Source organism: Oncorhynchus mykiss, chromosome 27 (assembly GCF_057628025.1).
Source record: "Oncorhynchus mykiss isolate SJ-2025 chromosome 27, ASM5762802v1, whole genome shotgun sequence".
NCBI classification, from domain to species: domain Eukaryota; kingdom Metazoa; phylum Chordata; class Actinopteri; order Salmoniformes; family Salmonidae; genus Oncorhynchus; species Oncorhynchus mykiss.
This window is the reverse complement of record NC_143048.1, coordinates 10702501-10718134: the sequence shown is the minus strand read 5'-3', so window position 1 is coordinate 10718134 and position 15634 is coordinate 10702501. Positions and strand designations below refer to the sequence as shown.

Here is a 15634-nt window from a genome sequence, read left to right as displayed (position 1 = left end):
CCCGGGTTAGGGAGGGCTTGGTCAGTGGGAGTGTCCTTGTCTCATCGAGCACCAGCGACTCCTGTGGCGGCTAACCAAGGTGGCCAGGTGCACGGTGTTTCCTCCGGCGCATTGGTGCGGCTGGCTTCCGGGTTGGATGTGCACTGTGTTAAAGAAGCAGCGGCTTGGTTGGTTGTGTATCGGAGGACGCATGACTTTCAACCTTTGTCTCTCCCGAGCCCATACGGGAGTTGTCTTGAGACAAGATAGTAGCTACTACAACAATTGGATACTACGAAATTGGGGAGAAAAAGGGGTACAATTCGAAATGTCTATGTCGCAAAGTTCAAGGGGGCCGAATACAAGGCATTAAGGGTCTGCATGCTTCCAGAAGGGAAGCTTCTGAAGCTGAGGGTTGCTTTTCTGCTGTGGTGCTGCATGCTCACAAGCTCTTCAACTGGGCAGCAGTGTTGCGATGGAAGGAATAGACTACCTAAAACCACTGCAACAGAGTTATTGTAAAGTTTGGGAATAACCTTATGCCAGACTTAGCCTATGTTTAACCTCTCCCTTGTTAATTTCAAAGTCCATATGTTCATGATCCGATTAAAATAAATCATGTTATTCCACAGAATATGCTTTGGCAAGATGTTGTGATGAAATATTCTATAAAAACATTTTTTGAGTGGAAAACACTCCAGTGGTCATACATAACTCATAGATTCACCAATCATCTAATATTAATCTGTTTCATTATTCCTGGTAGATACCAGTGGTGGAAAAAGTACCCAATTGTCATCCTTGAGTAAAAGTAAAGATACCTGAATAGAAAATGATTCAAGTAAAAGTCACCCAGTAAAATACTACTTGAGTAAAAGTCTAAAAGTATTTGGTTTGAAATACACTTAAGTGCAAATAAATTCATTAAAAATCCTACAATGTGATTTTCAGGATTTTTTTTTCTTCTCATTTTGTCTGTCATAGTTGAAGTGTACCTATGATGAAAATTACAGGCCTCTCTCATATTTTTAAGTGGGAGAACTTGCACAATTGGTGGCTGACAATACTTTTTTGCCCCACTGTATGTATCAAAAGTAAAATAATACATAATTTCAAATTCCTTATATTAAGCAAACCATATGGCACAGCCATAGCCAGGGGCACACTCCAACACTCAGGCATCATTCAAAAACAGCATTTGTGTTTAGTGAGTCCGGCCAGATCAGAGGCAGTAGAGGTGACCAGGGATGTTCTCTTGATAAGTGTAACGAGTTCTTTTGAGTGTCAGGTAAAATGTATGGATTAAAAAGTACATAATTTTCTTTAGGAATGTAGTGAAGTAAAGGTTCTCAAAAATATAAATAATAAAGTGAAGTACAGATACCACACTAAACTACTTAAGTAGTTCCTTAAAGTATTTTTACTTAAGTACTTTACACCACTGGTATATATTACTGATTATGATTGCAGACAGAGCCCAGTGAGTGGAATGGTGCAATATTGAATTAGTCATATTTTGATAAGGTGCATGCATGGGGATGTCCACGTCACCCAGAGATATATCCATGCAGTAGAGATGCACCTAGCGGACTGAAACTTCACTGTTGTAGGCATATTTCAGCTAGTGCTATCTAGACTTTCACTGGCAAACAAACCATTACATTAGCTATCTAAATGTGAAGTAAATTCAACTGAGGAGTAATAGAAAATGGAGACTTAAATTGAAAATGTGCAGGATACCCCTTTCCGGTTTCCCTGACTTCTATTTTGTATATACTGTGTTGTGCTTGTTCGGGTAACACTCCTCACAGGACGTTTGCTGTACGTTTTTTTGTTGGTGAGATGAAACTGCCAAAACTGTGAAAGGTATAATTGTATGTCAGAATTGCAACACAAGATTTGTTCAAGCTTAAAATGTTCATCCGTAATCGTAACATGGTGCTTTGTATGTGCGCAGATTAAATTTTGTTTCACGCATGGCTTTTCTTACGATCCTAACAATTTAGGTATGGATTTTCTTACGATTGTAACGATACGTGCAGTACCAGTCAAAAGTTTGGACACACCTACTCATTCAAGGTTTTTTCTTTATTTTTTAAAACTATTTTCTACATTGTAGAATAATAGTGAAGAAATCAAAACTATGAAATAACACACGGAATCATGTAGTAACCAAAAAAGTGTTAAACAAATCAAAATATATATTTGATTCTTCAAAGTAGCCATTCTTTGCCTTGATGACAGCATTGCACACTCTTGGCATTCTGTCAACCAAGTTCATGAGGTAGTCACCTGGAATGCATTTCAATGAATATGTGTGCCTTGACAAAAGTCAATTTGTGGAATTTCTTTCCTTCTTAATGCGTTTGAGCCAATCAGTTGTGTTGCGACAAGGTAGGGGTGGTAAACAGAAGATAGCCCTATTTGGCAAAAGACCAAGTCCATATTATGGCAAGGACAGCTCAAATAATCAAAGAGAAACAACAGTCAATCATTACTTTAAGACATTGTCAGTCAATACAGAACATTTCAAGAACTTTGAAAGTTTCTTCAAGTGCGGTTGTAAAAACCATCAAGCGCTATGACGGAACTGGCTCTCATGAGGACAGCCACAGGAAAGTAAGACCCAGAGTTATCTCTGCTGCAGAGAATAAGTTCATTTGAGTCACCAGCCTCAGAAATTGCAGCCCAAATAAATGCTTCACAGAGTTCAAGTAACAGACACATGTCAACATCAACTGTTCAGAGGAGACTGAGTGAATCAGGCCTTCATGGTCAAATTGCTGCAAAGAAACCACTACTAAGAATAAGAGACTTGTTTGGGCCAAGAAACACGAGCAATGGACATTAGACTGGTGGAAATCTGTCCTTTGATGAGTCCAAATTTGAGATTTTTGGTTCCAACCACCGTGTCTTTGTGAGGTGCGGCGTAGGTGAGAGGATGATCTCTACATGTGGTTCCCACCGTGAAGCATGGAGGAGGTGTGATGGTGTGTGATTTATTTAGAATTCTAGGCACAGTTAACCAGCACAGCTACCACAGTATTCTGCAGTTATACGCCATCCCATCTGGATTGCGCTTAGTGGGACTATAATTTGTTTTTCAACAGGACAATGACCCAACACACCTCCAGGCTGTGTAAGGGCTATTTCACCAAGAAGGAGAGTGATGTAGTGCTACATCAGATGACCTGGCCTCCACAATCACCTGACCTCAATCCAATTGAGATGGTTTGGAATGAGTTGGACCGAGTGAAGGAAAAGCAGCCAACAAGTGGGAACTCCTTCACGACTGTTGGAAAAGCATTTTCCTCATGAAACTGGTTAGGAGAATGCCAAGAGTGTGCAAAGCGGTCATCACGGCAAAGGGTGGCTACTTTGAAGAATCTCTGGTTACTACATGATTCCATATGTGTTATTTCATAGTTTTGATGTCTTCACTATTATTCTACAATGTAGAAAATTGTAAAAAAAAAAAAGAAAGAAAAGCCCTTGAATGAGTAGGTGTGTCCAAACTTTTCACGGGTACTGTACGTTCAATCTTATTTGGCTCCATAGAGGACGGGCATCGAAAGAGGACCAGAGGGAGGATGGTGAAAGAGCGAAGGGGATGTGTATCTCGTTTCTAGAAAATAATCTAGCCAACAGATGGCAGCAGTGTGGTACAGGCTGGGTATCTGGGTACCAGTCTCTCTAGCGTTCCACTTCTTGTACTCTTTTTTTTTGTCATGTGACATGTGACATGGAGTACCAAGAGTGGAATGTAATAACTGAACAGAGACTGGCAAACAGACTAGGGTTAATGTAGAGCTAGGTATGAATAATGATGTGTACCCTGCTGCTCAGACTTTAGGATAAGGCATACACGATCATTTGGCAGATTTTCTATGTGGGTCACTGAACGCATATTGGCACAGAACGACAGGGAGTAGATAAGATCACACAGCAGAGACGGAGGATTTCCTCTTCATCTCTTCATTAGATTATTAGCTTTCTGATTGGCAGCATCGATGCGGGATACATTGAGAATGGCCTGTAAAAACAACACATTAGGTTCATGTTCAACACAGAATTGGTCATCTATTGCTATTGAATAAATAGCTGTATGGCAAGTACTATAGGACTGACCTTGCCCTGAATGCGGTCAATCTGGACATTCTGCGTGTCGATCTCATTGCCCATGTCCAGTGCCATGCTCTTCAGGTTGCCTATAATGCTGCCTACATGTCCCAGATTCTCCTCCATCTCATCTTCGCGTGCATCATTTGTCACCCTGACAGAAAGATAAAGACAGAAATACAGATAAAGAGAAAACACACCGGCAGAATGTAGATTTTGCAGATGTCAGTTTGTACATTTAACATAAGTTTCAGTACATCATTGTTTTCGGAAGGCGTGTTTTCCCTGCATCCAGGGAGGGGCATAGGTTTGTATAAATGTCCTCTGTTTGGCCAGGTGCTCCTACCGCACATGACAGGTGACTGGTCCTATATGTCAATGTGTTATAGACAAGAGTAAATATCCCCCGGCTGCCACACACAGCCTCTGTTAGGTACACAGTCCTTGGTGCTATAAATGAGCAAGTATTTTCAATGGCCAAATGCATCAGAAAATACTTGTAAACCAAAAAATATGTGCAGGCTGCATCAGAGTTCAAGATTTTTTTCTGGATCAAAAAAAGGCTTCGGTGGCTGTTGTGTCGGAAAGGATATTTGTGTTTTAAAGCCAATTTCTAGCAATTTTACAAATTTTTCCCTCGACCTGAGAGAAATGTTGCAGTTTCAAAGATAATTTCCTGCAATTCTATACATTCTGCTATGAAGCTGAGTGAACATTTAGCAGTTTTAAACTCATTTTTGTGTTCTTATGCTCAAACATTACAATGAAATCTAAATTCCTGAATTCATCATTTTTGTCTATTAAAATTAAATACGTTTTTACAGTTTTTTTTTATGTTTTTTTTTTACGCTGTTTGGAATTAGCGGCCCAATACTTTTCTATGGAGAAAAAAATTGAATTATTAGCCCATATCCATAATGGTGTGATATAGGCCTACTGTATGTGTGTACAACAAAAATAAGCTGTCGTTCTCTTAGGAATAGTGAGGGCATGTGCACGTCTTTGAGTATTGGGATTTGTTGCCTTGCTATTGGGGTTGTCATGCCATTGACCATTATTACTTGCTTATGTAGCCTCCGCTCATGATCATCTGCTCTCTCTCATCCACCACGCGTGAGGACGGTTGCCCGGACACCACCCCATCCTGGTTGTTCCCCCACACCTTCTTATAGGCACCACTCTCCTCAAAGTCCTTCAGCCTATGCAGAGGCACAGACAGGACAGAGCACATCAGACAGCCATACACACAAATCTTCATACCACAGTACATTGTGTTAACCCAAGAGTACAACAAAGGGTCACCTGCATGAAATAAACAAAACGTATGATCTAAGCCCTGACATGTTGAAGAAGGAAGTAAGAGACAAGCCAAGCAAGAAGGAGTCTTATGCGCAACAACTGGCAAACAAACTGTAAAGACCGGCACACAGACATGCACATTAATACTTGAGGAAGGAACCATGTTATCCCCATCTGCTCCTGACACTCATGACCCCTCCCACCTGCCAACACCTACTTATCACAGGAACACAGACCGCAGCATTTGCCCAGGTCTGTGAGGTTCTTTTCAGCCTCCTTCATATCCGAGTTGATCTGGTCCAGGCCCTCCTCAATCCGCTCCAGTTGCTCTGGACAACGCAAAACGTGAGGGAAGGGTAGGAATGGGAGAGGTGGAGGAAAGTGGGGAGAATGAGGGAGAACGTAATATAACACAAAACTGTTCTATCACCAAAGCCCCCAACTGACAAAGGAAAGCCAGCGGTCAAGCATAATGCAATTGCACAAATATGGTATGTGCAAACCCCAAAACTGAGAACAGGACACAAATTATTTAATAATGGTACACACAGGTCCATAAAATGTCTGGTATTGTGTGAGTAGAAGATGTACTGTTTGTAAAATATAAATGTTTTGGGACATGACCATCATTTTCTTGTAGTTAACTTTGCTGCAGACTTCTAGTCACCCAATCTCATAATGGAGCAAAACAAAAACAGACACAAAATGAATCATGGACTGGAGCAGAGGCGGGATGGATGGACAGACAGACTGTCTGGTTGCCGGTTGGCCTGACGGGCACTCAGGTGACACACAGATGACAGGTGTCCACAGAGCAGGGCAGACCTACTTGATGCAGGGCCAGATGCACAGGCCACAACACTTGGCCATGTCAGTGAGGTTTTTCTCAGCCTCTTTCATATCCTTGTTGATTTGATCCATCCCCTCATCGATGCGGTCCAGTTGCTCTGCCCATATGGGGCAGGTGGGGAACATGAGTAGGGTGGATAGGAGAGACACAGGAGGGAACACACACATACAGTACATACACACAAAAGCAGACACACACATAGCTTACACACATCTAGTATACTGACAAAAACATGAGCACCCACGTATGGATATACATACAAGAACAAGGACCATCTAAGGTTTCTGTTGTAAGATTGACATCGATGTGTCCACATCTTCCAATGGGAGAAAATGATTATATAACGTCCATTTCATTACCTCCTTGTTCGTCCAGCATGACCAGGGCCCGGATTCCTGAATCTTTGCTCTGTTGAGATCAGAAATGGCATTAGATTAGATTCACCATAATGTGGCTATAATGTTCATGATTTTTGCATTGAATCAAATGAAGACTCTTCGGTTAAAGGACTGAATGAATGGAGTACATTATCGGTAGGCTGCCAAAAGAAATCAACCAGAGATACTGCGATTATAATGACGATGACGTGTCATTATTAGGGATTTGGTCAACAGAGGCAGAGTGAGTGGCAGGTGCTGAGTCTCCCATACCTCCTCTACTAGCTGCATCATACGACGGGTACTCTCCAGGGACTGGATGAGGAGGGTCAGAGAGACAGGACACAATTAGAGGATTTAGTTACCTTAGATACAGTACTAAAAACATAAACAGACTCATTTCAGTGGTCTGTGTGCCAAGAATGTGTTTGTACAGAATGCTGGGGCCTTTCTCCAGGGAATTTGCTGATGCTGAAGTAATTGGACTGGGAATTAGATGTGATGTGCAGTAAGTAACCTTTACTCAAGGGAAGAAACCCTCTGGGAGAGTGGCTTAGGGTGATGTCACTGTGTAATCTCTTGATATTGCAACTCTGAAAACAATGCCCGGGTATGGCAGGTAACCTTTTCTATAGCTCCAGGCATGATTTACCCTTTATCGTGGGGGCCAATGGTCAACAGCCAACGGCTATGGGGAAATTGTGTATTGATCTTAAAAAAGTGCAACTGAACCTTCTGTTGTTGATATTTCAAAGTTAAAGAAGTTAGTGCTCTTGAGATGATATGTGACATTACCTCATCTGTTACCTGGTTGGCCCTCCTCTGCAGCTCCTCCTGCTCTGTCCTCACGGGCGAGTCGGCAGCCATCTTGCCTGACATCTGCAGAAGCCGCGGAAGGACAGCACAGTCTGTCTGGTTTGCTCAGGAGCCTCTTTCCCAAGAAGCAAGGCTAGTGCATCAGGTGGCTTTGACACCAGTCCTGGTAAAGACAATGAAAACAGTGCAACAGTGCAGAGCTCTTTATGGGCAGTTTTTGTGCAGAGTACAGTAATTAGAAAATCTAGGCAGTATCACCCAGAAAATGTCCCCTCTAATTACCCATTGCTCTTTGAGTGAGCTTGAGGACATGGAACAATACTATTAAGGACACATTCGATCAGTCATGATTTCAACATGATCTGTTGGTTCAACTCTGTGGCTGCACAGCCTTTCTCTCAGCCGCCATTGGAGCCCCATAGTTCTGAAAACCTGAATATTTGCACCTGGCATGTCAGTTTGATCACTGAATTTTCTAGCCTGCTTGTTTTCTCCTCACCCCTCTCCATCCCCACTCGACTCTGTGCCTCTACTGCCTATACTTTCAGATCACATTCCATTCATTGCTTAACATAATTGGTGCCTATTTCACAAAACCTCTCTTGTTCCTCAGACTCTTTCACCTACAGTACATGCATCTCACATACACTCCTTCCATTCTGTTGTGAGGGAGTCGAGATGACAGTGCACCATGCAGCAGCCTCCTTATAATTACCATTAATCACCACCTGCCTCACCCAGGCAACATGCTGAGAGACAAGAGGAGAGGGAGAGAAAGAAATGGAGAGAGAAAAAGAGGGAGAGATGTGGGGGAGGGAGGAAGACAGAAGGAAAGAAAAGAGACAACCAGAACTAACAACAGTATGTTTTGTCTGGGAATGAAGGGCTGCAAAGATTGTGACAAGTACTGTATATATGATGACGGTTAGAAGTTGTTGTATAAGGATGGGTGCACCTCAGCCACGCTCAAGGTTCTAAACGATATCATAACCGCCATCGATAAAAGACAATACTGTGCAGCCGTCTTCATCGACCTGGCCAAGGCTTTCGACTCTGAGAATGCGGTGATTGACATCGGCAGACTCAACAGCTTTGGTTTCTCAAATGACTGCCTCGCCTGGTTCACCAACTACTTCTCAGATAGAGTTCAGTGTGTCAAATCGGAGGGCCTGTTGTCCAGACCTCTGGCAGTCTCTATGGGGGTGCCACAGGGTTCAATTCTCGGGCCAACTCTTTTCTCTGTATACATCAATGATGTTGCTTTTGCTGCTGGTGATTCTCTGATCCACCTTTACGCAGACAACACCATTATGTATACTTCTGGCCCCTCTTTGGACACTGTGTTAACGAACCTCCAGACGAGATTCAATGCCGTACAACACTCCTTCTGTGGCCTCCAACTGCTCTTAAATGCAAGTAAAACTAAATGCATGCTCTTCAACTGATCGCTGCCTGCACCCGCCCGCCCGTCTAGCATCACTACTCTGGACGGCTCTGACTTAGAATATGTGGACACCTACAAATACCTAGGTGTCTGGTTAGACTGTAAACTCTCCTTCCAGACTCACATTAAGCATCTCCAATCCAAAATTAGATATAGAATCGGCTTCCTATTTCGCAACAAAGCATCCTTCACTCATGCTGCCAAACATACCCTCGTAAAACTGACTTCCCTACCAATCCTTGACTTTGGCGATGTCATTTACAAAATAGCTTCCAACACTCTACTCAGCAAATTGGATGTAGTCTATCACAGTGCCATCCGGTTTGTCACCAAAGCCCCATATACTACCCAACACTGCAACCTGTATGCTCTCGTTGGCTGGCCCTCGCTTCATATTCGTCACCAAACCCACTGGCTCCAGGTCATCTATATGTCTTTGCTGGGTAAAGCCCCGCCTTATCTCAGCTCTCTGGTCACCATAGCAGCACCCAGCCATAGCACACGCTCCAGCCGGTATATTTCACTAGTTATCCCCAAAGCCAACTCCTCCTTTGGCCGCCTTTCCTTCCAGTTCTCTGCTGCCAATGACTGGAACGAATTGCACAAATCACTGAAGCTAGTGTCTTATATCTCCCTCACTAACTTTAAGCATCAGCTGTAAGAGCAGTTTACCGATCATTGCACCTGTACACAGCCCAACTCTAAATAGCCGATCCAACTACCTCATCCCCTACTTTCACCTTCATCTTCTGCACATCTATCACTCCAGTGTTTAATTGTAAAATTGTAATTATTTCGCTACTGTGGTCCATTTGTTGCCTTACCCTCCCTAATCTTACTACATTTGCACAACCTGTTTATAGATGTTCCTATTGTGTTATTGACTGTACATTTGTTTATCCCATGTGTAACTGTGTTTTTTGTGTCGCACTGCTTTGCTTTATCTTGGCCAGGTTATAGTTGTAAATGAAAACTTGTTCTCACTTGTTTATTTAACTACCAGGTTAAATAAAGGTGAAATCACTGACGTGATCTTCCTGTCTGGGTTGGCGCACCCCCTTGGGTTGTGCCGTGGCGGAGATCTTTGTGGGCTATACTCGGCCTTTTCTCAGGATGGTAAGTTGGTGGTTAAAGATATCCCTTTAGTTGTGTGGGGGCTGTGCTTTGGCAAAGTGGGTGGGGTTATATCCTGCCTGTTTGGCCCTGTCCGGGGGTATCGTCAGATGGGACCACAGTGTCTCCTGGCCCCTCCTGTCTCAGCCTCCAGTATTTATGCTGCAGTAGTTTATGTGTCGGGGGGCTAGGGTCAGTCTGTTATATCTCGAGTATTTCTCCTGTCTTATCCGGTGTCCTGTGTGAATTTAAGTATGCTCTCTCTAATTCTCTCTTTCTCTCTCTCAGAGGACCTGAGCCCTAGAACCATGCCTCAGGACTACCTGGCATGATGACTCCTTGCTGTCCCCAGTCCACCTGGCCGTGCTGCTGCTCCAGTTTCAACTGTTCTGCCTGCGGCTATGGAACCCTGACCTGTTCACCGGACGTGCTACCTGTCCCAGACCTGCTGTTTTCAACTCTCTAGAGACAGCAGGAGCAGTAGAGCTACTCTGAATGATCGGCTATGAAAAGCCAACTGACATTTACTCCTGAGGTGCTGACCTGTTGCACCCTCGACAACTACTGTGATTATTATTATTTGACCATGCTGGTCATTTATGAACATTTGAACATCTTGGCCATGTTCTGTTATAATCTCCACCCGGCACAGCCAGAAGAGGACTGGCGAACCCTCATAGCCTGGTTCCTCTCTAGGTTTCTTCCTAGGTTTTGGCCTTTCTAAGGAGTTTTTCCTAGCCACCGTGCTTCTACACCTGCATTGCTTCCTGTTTGGGGTTTTAGGCTGGGTTTCTGTACAGCACTTTGAGATATCAGCTGATGTAAGAAGGGCTATATAAATACATTTGATTTGATTTTGATTTGAACTAAAAAAATAAATAAAAGGATGCCCATATGAAAAGCTGGTTTTCTGTGGAGTCACACCTGGAATGAGACTTTGAGAACTTTGAACCAGAGCTGTTTTATCTCCGTGCAGATTTCCTGTCTCCTGCCCTTGATTCAATGACCACTGTATCTGCTGTACCAGATAGACAGATGAGTGAGACAGACAATACATCTCAACCAAAGGCTTCCTGTTGCACTCCCACTCACCCACCTACGCATCACATCGTTGATGGTCATGACAGCCATTTTGACAACTCACGAGGGAGACATATAACAGGGTTGCCTATCTTTTAGACACAGAACTTACTCTATTAAAAAAAGCTGTGAAGTATTATGTGCGACACGTGCCTGATTTCGTATGCTTAAATAGAAGAACAGAACGAATATGAAAGAAAGTCACAGTCCCAATCAACATAGTTATAGGACAAGCAGAGGAAGTAAGTTAGGGTGTTCTCATAGCACGTTTGAGGAACGAATAAAACAGAAGGGCTGAAATGAGACAAGCATGCTGATTCATAGCTTAGGGGAAAATCCCCTAAAATTTTAGGGGGAAATTCGCACCTTTTTGGCATGTTTTTGATGCATTTTAAAAGGCTGATTAAGTGGTGGTGTAGGGTGTAATATTATCTTCCATGAGTGCACAGTTGCTTGATGAAGTGCAAGTTGTCATGCCACCCACCAACCCCCCCGTAACCAACACTAAAGGAAACCCCTGGTCATGCGCTATAAACTGAGTGACCACTATGGATGAATAGCCTATGTACATTACATAGCCAATGCCTAACCTATCAGAAGGGACATATCTGAATATTGGATTCCCCTCAAATTCAACAGATGACAAACTTGTGAAAGTATCATACAGTGTCTGATTCTGAACACAATGTGTGTGTTTATTTGACAACATGTGTGTTTGCCAACCCGCTCAGAGCTATATATTTGTCTAACGTTAACCTGCTGTAAATGTCAACCTGCATGGCCCCTGAAAAGGACAGAGATGAGTGTCCACTGCAGAACATGGCTTCTGACATCACGGATCATGGCTACCCACTGAAGAGGACTGCCACCATAGTAATTACCACTGATGAGTAAATACCATTAATTCTACACCCCTACTAGAATAATAATCTAACCCCCTACACTAAAACACTAATAAGACAATATGATGTTATAGAAACATGTTTTCAAGAAGAGCATTGATCACCTCATCAAGGACTGGGCAGCTACAAGGAATGGGAGGATTCAGCATATTGTGTTTCATGAGACCTATTCTTGCAATGTTCACATAGTACCAAGTAACATGCATGTTTGTTTACATCAAGAATAGATACTTATATTTTTTATTTTGTATTTAACTTTCACAAACGTATCAAACAGTGGATTTAGCCAGTCTTTGTTGTAACTCTTTTAGGCCTTAAATAAATAAACAGTGTTGATGCGATGGGTCAAGCTTAGCCTCCACATAGCCTATATTATTATATAAAAACCACCTACGTCTATAAAGTGATAAACACTGTTAAATCGCCTCTAAACTTACCTTTAACTTAATGTATATGAGTGGTTGTGTTTGCCTCGACTTTGCCCAACAATCCACTGGAACATCCGTCACCTGTTTGTTCATTGATCTACCCGGTCCCTCAGCATCATCTCGAAGGTTTTTGTTCTTGCCTTCCAGGTCCGCTCTGCCCCCAGGTAAGTCCGATGACACGCCCCGATTACCACCCGCTCACCCAATTGGTGGCTCTATCTTCGACGTTACATCCCGGCGAGTGGTCTCTCATTTTATTGTCTCTAGTCCTTCCTCCGCGATCACGCCCCCTTGAACAGCCGCTCTCTCGTTGCTCTGGAAACGGTCCGGGGACCTGTGCACGTCACCAGCCGCTGTTCTGTTGTGCTTCTCATTTTGCCCATGCAGTGTGTAAATAAAAGTAATAGGCAGAAAAGATTCGGCTATTAGTCGGCAGAGGTGGAAGTTAAGAGTGATGAATAACTGAATAACAATCAACATTATTATTGACTTGGTTTGTAAAAGTCAGTCAAAAAGCTACAATAAAACAAAAATAGTTATTTACAATATGAGAGAACATTTCTTTAATGAGCAAAAGCAGAACATTTAGAAATTGTAATAAATGAGATATCTGCAAGTATTAGGTAATATTGCCCCTTTATTGAGCACTAGAATGTATATATTACATTACATAGCAGTATGGAATGTTTGACCAAGTGTTTTGCTGGAAAAAAGGAAAACACAATACTTTAAAATATTTGGGAATGTAGAAAGGTATTTGAGTTTGGCCTATTGGACAGAAAGTGGATTTGTGCTTTCCTGGTGTTGCTGCAATGCTGCCATCTAGTGATGAATTGAATGAACATTCATGACTAAATGACGTATGAACGTCTGTAAACAATAATAACAATGGTCATATGAAATAAAAATCTTAAATAAGAGAAAGAGAGAGAGATAAATGAAGAGATGAATGTAGGATTTTTGTAGGCTTTCCCTGATGTTTTATGAGTACATGGTCAACTGAAGCCACTGTGGAGAAAGCAGAACACAAAAAGATGTGTGGTTATTTAGGTCTAATTTCAGTTCCTATATCCAGTCATTCATCTTAAAAATGGTCCCTAACCCTAAACACACCGTTCAAATGCAAAGAGAAAATAGTGAAACCTAATTTACCTCCTGGATGTTGACTTTGATGATTCCATCATCATCTTTGTCCAGAGTCTTGAAAGCTCCTGAAAATGCACAAAACACTATTACTGAAGGGTAATGAAAAGGAAATAGTCTGAAATCAAGAACATAATCGGACTGAACAGGGGAGCATTGAGAATCAGTCACTTACGACACATAGCGTCCAGTCTGACCAGGCACCCAATGTAGTTGTCAAAGTCCATGTTGCCCTGTTCATCACTGTACCTGCGTACCATCAACTGGAAGAGCTGGTCGTTGAGAGGGAAGCCTGCACATGGACATAACAGGAGAGAGACACCAATGAGACCAAACACATACACTACCTTTCAAGAGTGTAGGGTCACTGTTGAAAACTGTTGTTCTGATTAAAGAAGCAATAAAACTGGCCTTCTGTAGACTAGTTGAGTATTTGGAGCGTCAGCATTTGTTGGTTGGATTACAGGCTCGAAATGGCCAGAAACTAAAGATCTCATACAACGCTGTATACAACGCTGTGTACAACTCCCTTCACAGAACAGCGCAAACGGGCTCTAACCAGAATATAAAGAGGAGTGGGAGGCCCCAGTGCATAACTGAGCAAGAGGACAAGTACCTTTGAGTGTCTAGTTTGAGAAACAGACATCTCAAAAGTTCTCAACTGGCAGCTTCATTAAATAGTACCAGCAAAACACCAGTCTCAATGTCAACAGTGAAGAGGCGACTCAGGGATGCTGGCCTTCCAGGCAGAGTTCCTCTGTCCAGTGTCTGTGTTCTTTTGCCCATCTTAATCTTTTATTTTTATTGGTCAGTCTGAGATATGGATTTTTCTTTGCAACTCTGCCTAGAAGGCCAGCATCCCGGAGTTGCATCTTCACTGTTGACGTTGAGACTGGTGTTTTGCGGGTACTATTTAATAAAGCTGCCAGTTGAGAACTTATGAGGCATCTGTTTCTCAAACTAGACACTCTAATGTGCTTGTCCTCTTGCCCTGTTGTGCACCGGGGCCTCCCACTCCTCTTTCTATTCTGGTTAGAGCCAGTTTGCGCTGTTCTATGAAGGGAGTAGTACACAGCTTTGTACGAGATCTTCAGTTTCTTGGCAATTTCTCGCATTGATTAGCCTTAATTTCTCAGAACAAGAACAGACTGTTGAGGTTCAGAAGAAAGTCTTTATTTCTGGCCATTTTGAACCTGTAATCCAACCCACAAATGCTGATGCTCCAGATACTCAACTAGTCTAAAATACAGTTTTATTGCTACTTTAATCAGGACAACAGTTTCAGCTTTGCTAACATAATTGCAAAAGGGGTTTCCAATGATCAATTAGCCTTTTAAAATGACAAACTTGGATTAGCTAACACAACGTGGCATTGGAACACAGGAGTGATGATTACTGATGATGGGCCTCTGTACGCCTATGAAGATAATTAATTAGAAATCAGCTGTTTCCAGTTACAATAGTCATTTACAACATGAACAATGTCTGCACTGTATTTCTAATCAATTTGATGTTTTTTTATTGGACAAAAAAATTGCTTTTCTTTCAAAAACAAGGACATTTCTAAGTGACCCCAAACTTTGAAAGGTAGTGTATATGCAGGAACTAGCTAGCTTTCATCAGTTATCATGGCTATTTGTTGTCACTGTTATGACACTGTTATAAAGGCCTTACGATGACAAAGAAATATGCATTTCCATGTTTCGGTTCTCATGATCTCTGAGCTCACCTGCAGCTTTGAAGGTAGCAGGAAGCTCTTGTGAGGAGATGAGCCCTGAGCGGTCCGTGTCATTTGATATGTAGATGCACTGAATCAGAACAGAAATGAGGTTACACAAGAGGTCAAAGTTCACAGCACCTTTTATTAAGAGTGTATTAACATGACATTTATAAAACAACATTCTTACATTAATGGAGTAAGAGGACTATTTGAAGTTGTAGGTGGTTTTATATGAACGCCTTGCAAATAAATGCAAATCATTTCTAGCTCAAGGCAAACGTTTCACAGAAATGTCCGTAATTTCACACAATTGTTCATACAGTGCCGATTGTCAAAATGTAACAAGTGGACTGAACTCACCTGC

At 42.3% G+C, this 15634-nt stretch overlaps 2 protein-coding genes across 4 annotated transcripts in view; both read right to left on the bottom strand.

Annotated features, from left to right (window-relative positions):
• Positions 1-1381: 1381 nt before the first annotated feature.
• On the bottom strand, positions 1382-12724 carry LOC110507495 (synaptosomal-associated protein 25-like). Of its 2 annotated transcripts, none has more exons than XM_090224399.1 (8): positions 12417-12724; positions 7432-7603; positions 6898-6939; positions 6607-6655; positions 5615-5726; positions 5160-5297; positions 4108-4252; positions 1382-4012 (listed from the first exon to the last, which is right to left on the bottom strand). In XM_090224399.1, exons 2-8 carry the CDS (start codon positions 7501-7503, stop codon positions 3947-3949), a joined length of 624 nt encoding a protein of 207 aa, XP_090080525.1. In that variant the 5' UTR covers positions 7504-7603; positions 12417-12724; the 3' UTR covers positions 1382-3946. The 2 variants fall into 2 exon arrangements, with proteins under 2 accessions (XP_090080525.1, XP_021443192.1); XM_021587517.3 differs by having other exon boundaries at positions 7420-7603; positions 12417-12700.
• Positions 12725-13026: 302 nt separating this feature from the next.
• Positions 13027-15634, bottom strand: part of LOC110507494 (calpain small subunit 1-like) — a 5504-nt gene continuing 2896 nt past the window's right edge. For both annotated transcript variants that reach the window (XM_021587515.3, XM_021587516.3), the window contains exons 7-11: positions 15631-15634; positions 15280-15358; positions 13726-13842; positions 13560-13618; positions 13027-13415 (exon numbers count right to left, since the gene is read on the bottom strand). The exon at positions 15631-15634 is cut by the window's right edge and continues 65 nt beyond it. In XM_021587515.3, coding sequence (XP_021443190.2) covers positions 13389-13415; positions 13560-13618; positions 13726-13842; positions 15280-15358; positions 15631-15634 — 286 coding nt within the window. In that variant the 3' untranslated portion in view covers positions 13027-13388. The remainder of the gene's footprint in view (positions 13416-13559; positions 13619-13725; positions 13843-15279; positions 15359-15630) is intronic.

Bases quoted from the DNA above. Each gene is read 5' to 3' on its own strand.
- LOC110507495 (XM_021587517.3), bottom strand. From the start codon at position 7,503: ATGTCAGGCAAGATGGCTGCCGACTCGCCCGTGAGGACAGAGCAGGAG. The intron at 5,727-6,606 runs GTAATGAAATGG...TGCGTTGTCCAG, and splicing joins CATGCTGGACGAACAAGGAG to AGCAACTGGAGCGGATTGAG. The intron at 4,013-4,107 runs GTCAGTCCTATA...TTGTTTTTACAG, and splicing joins TTGACCGCATTCAGGGCAAG to GCCATTCTCAATGTATCCCG.